At 48.6% G+C, this 2500-nt stretch overlaps 1 protein-coding gene and 1 long non-coding RNA gene across 2 annotated transcripts in view; both read left to right on the top strand.

Annotated features, from left to right (window-relative positions):
- The window catches only part of LOC115186275 (short transient receptor potential channel 5), a gene marked incomplete at its 5' end in the record, with an annotated part of 18039 nt that extends 17016 nt beyond the window's left edge, over window positions 1-1023 (top strand). Inside the window, 1 exon segment of the mRNA XM_029745949.1 lies at window positions 1-1023. This exon segment is cut by the window's left edge and continues 80 nt beyond it. Coding sequence (XP_029601809.1) covers window positions 1-940 — 940 coding nt within the window.
- A 46-nt stretch (window positions 1024-1069) lies between these two features.
- LOC115186276 (uncharacterized) overlaps window positions 1070-2500 on the top strand; it is a 2037-nt gene continuing 606 nt past the window's right edge. The window contains exon 1 of the long non-coding RNA XR_003875665.1: window positions 1070-2500. This exon is cut by the window's right edge and continues 383 nt beyond it. This is a non-coding gene — a long non-coding RNA (uncharacterized LOC115186276).

Here is a 2500-nt window from a genome sequence, read left to right as displayed (position 1 = left end):
CTCTTCCAGCAGTGAAGCCACGCTTCGAAATGAGGGAGGAACCAGCGACGAAGGGGGGTCTGACCCTGACCTTGACCCCTCCCTGGGGTTGCAGGAGGGGAGTGGAGCCAAGAGGTCAAAGGGCGTGACCTTTCTGACCCCGACAGGAAGCATGGAGAAGAAGAAGAAGCCTAAATATGGCGTCTCCGCCCTGGTCCGGAGTATTTCAGGAATGGAAGTGGTATCCATGACGAGGGGGGAAGAGGAGCAGGAAGGATGGGGGGAGGAGGAAGAGGAGGAGGGATGGGAGGAAGAAGAAGATGAGGAAGAGGGTAAACCAAAGAGCAACGGGGTGAGGAGAGAAGCCGTTCCGTCCTCTTCTTCTTCTATCTTCCCTTCATTCCCTTCTTCCTCCACCTCCGTCTCCTTATCCTTCGCTCGCACTCGGAGTCGTCTCCAGCAGTTGTCGTCGGCGACGTCCAATAAGACAACAGACTCCTTTAAGCGCCTCGGCTTACTGTTCTCACGCAAAGCCCCGCCCCTTCCCCTCTCCCTCGGCCAATCTCCTCCTTCCTACACCATCTCTGACGGCTTGCTCCGCCCCCTGAGAGGTCGCGGGTCATATGACCTCGGTTCGGTGAGTCATGTGACCCGCAGCGAGATGCACCTGAACCAGGTCGGACATACTAACCCGGTCGGAGCCCCTCCTGCTTCCTCCGGACGAGCCAATGGGAGGGACTCTCTGCTAACCTTGCCCCTCCCACCTCCCTGTCCCTGCCAATCCCTGCACTGTGCTTCCAATATGGCCGACTCGAGCTCCCACCTCCTGGACTCCAGCGAGAGCGTCTTCGAGGGAGGAGGAGGAGGAGGAGGAAGGGTTTTGGGAGAGGGATGGGTGGGGCCTTGTGATGTCATAGAGGACTCCGCCGGCATCGAAGACTCTGTCACTACGCAACTGTAGAAGGCTGGTTGGTTTCCACGGTTACCTAACTACCGGTACCTTCCAATCAAACGCAAAGCCATGAGGGACATGAGTGATGTCATGAGTGATGTCATGAGTGATGTCATGAGTGATGTCGCATGTTTGATGTCATAGACCTAAACCCCCCCCCCCCCATATCTTATCGATGATGTCACTTGTGATGTTATACACACACACAGACCCATTGTGGGGTGGAGGAGCAAGAGGAACTCAGTCGCGACTCTGCTATGCGTAAAGACGGTTTCCATGGCTCCCGAGAACGCTGTTTTGCTTGTCTCTTCTGCAAGTCTCCGGGTCATTCTGTCTACAACAAGTCTTTTTTTTTATGCTGTACGGCTATTGTATTGACCAAGCTGTTGGACGTATGGACGTTTTGACCTTTCATAGGGATATACTCTGGGACTCTATGGTAGAATGAGACTTAATGGGATTCTATGGGACTGTGGCCCAAGGAACTTCCTTCTAGTAATAATGAACTATTTTACTACTACATTTTACTGCTACAAATCTTTGCTTTAATTTGCAACAGAACGCTTACTGCTCTTTCTGTTTAAAGACAAGTGAAGGGGAGACGGAAAGAGAGAGAAAAAGAAGGAGAGACAGAGGGATACCATTTTAGAAAAGAAAATGAATGAAAAAGAGAGACTGGGGGAGGAAACGTGTCAGCCACAATAACTTGAAGCGTGGGCGAACCAAAAAAATATATTTTAACCGTCCAATTCTACAAATCAACTGTCAAGCATCAATAACACAGTTAATGACCAGAGCATGTTACATCTACACACACACACACACACACACACACACACACACACACACACACACACACACACCTACCTGTTTCTCTCCAATAGGTTGTCTATGTGTTGTGGTCTCTACCCTCAAACACAATTGCACCAAGGCTACAGGTCAATGGTTTTATGGCAGTAATCAATCAAAGTGATCAGTTACTAAGTGTCATGTCTGATCACATGATCAGACATTGAGGAATATTGATTGAGGAGTATTGATTAATAGTGATTGATTGGATTCTGTTTGTTTCTATCTCATTTAAAGACCTCATAGCACCTGACACCCATAATCATCCCCATATGGCTGGTCTCTAGGGAGAGAGAGAGAAAGGAGGTCAATAACTCTTTATATGGCTGGTCTCTAGGGAGAGAGAAAGGAGGTCAATAACTCTTTATATGGCTGGTCTCTAGAGAGAGAGAAAGGAGGTCAATAACTCTTTATATGGCTGGTCTCTAGGGAGAGAGAAAGGAGGTCAATAACTCTTTATATGGCTGGTCTCTAGAGAGAGAGAAAGGAGGTCAACTCTTTATATGGCTGGTCTCTAGAGAGAGAGAAAGGAGGTCAATAACTCTTTATATGGCTGGTCTCTAGGGAGAGAGAAAGGAGGTCAATAACTCTTTATATGGCTGGTCTCTAGAGAGAGAGAAAGGAGGTCAATAACTCTTTATATGGCTGGTCTCTAGGGAGAGAGAAAGGAGGTCAATAACTCTTTATATGGCTGGTCTCTAGAGAGAGAGAAAGGAGGTC

This window comes from Salmo trutta, unplaced genomic scaffold (assembly GCF_901001165.1).
Source record: "Salmo trutta unplaced genomic scaffold, fSalTru1.1, whole genome shotgun sequence".
Classification (NCBI taxonomy): Eukaryota; Metazoa; Chordata; class Actinopteri; order Salmoniformes; family Salmonidae; genus Salmo; species Salmo trutta.
This window is presented reverse-complemented; position numbering and strand designations above follow the sequence as displayed.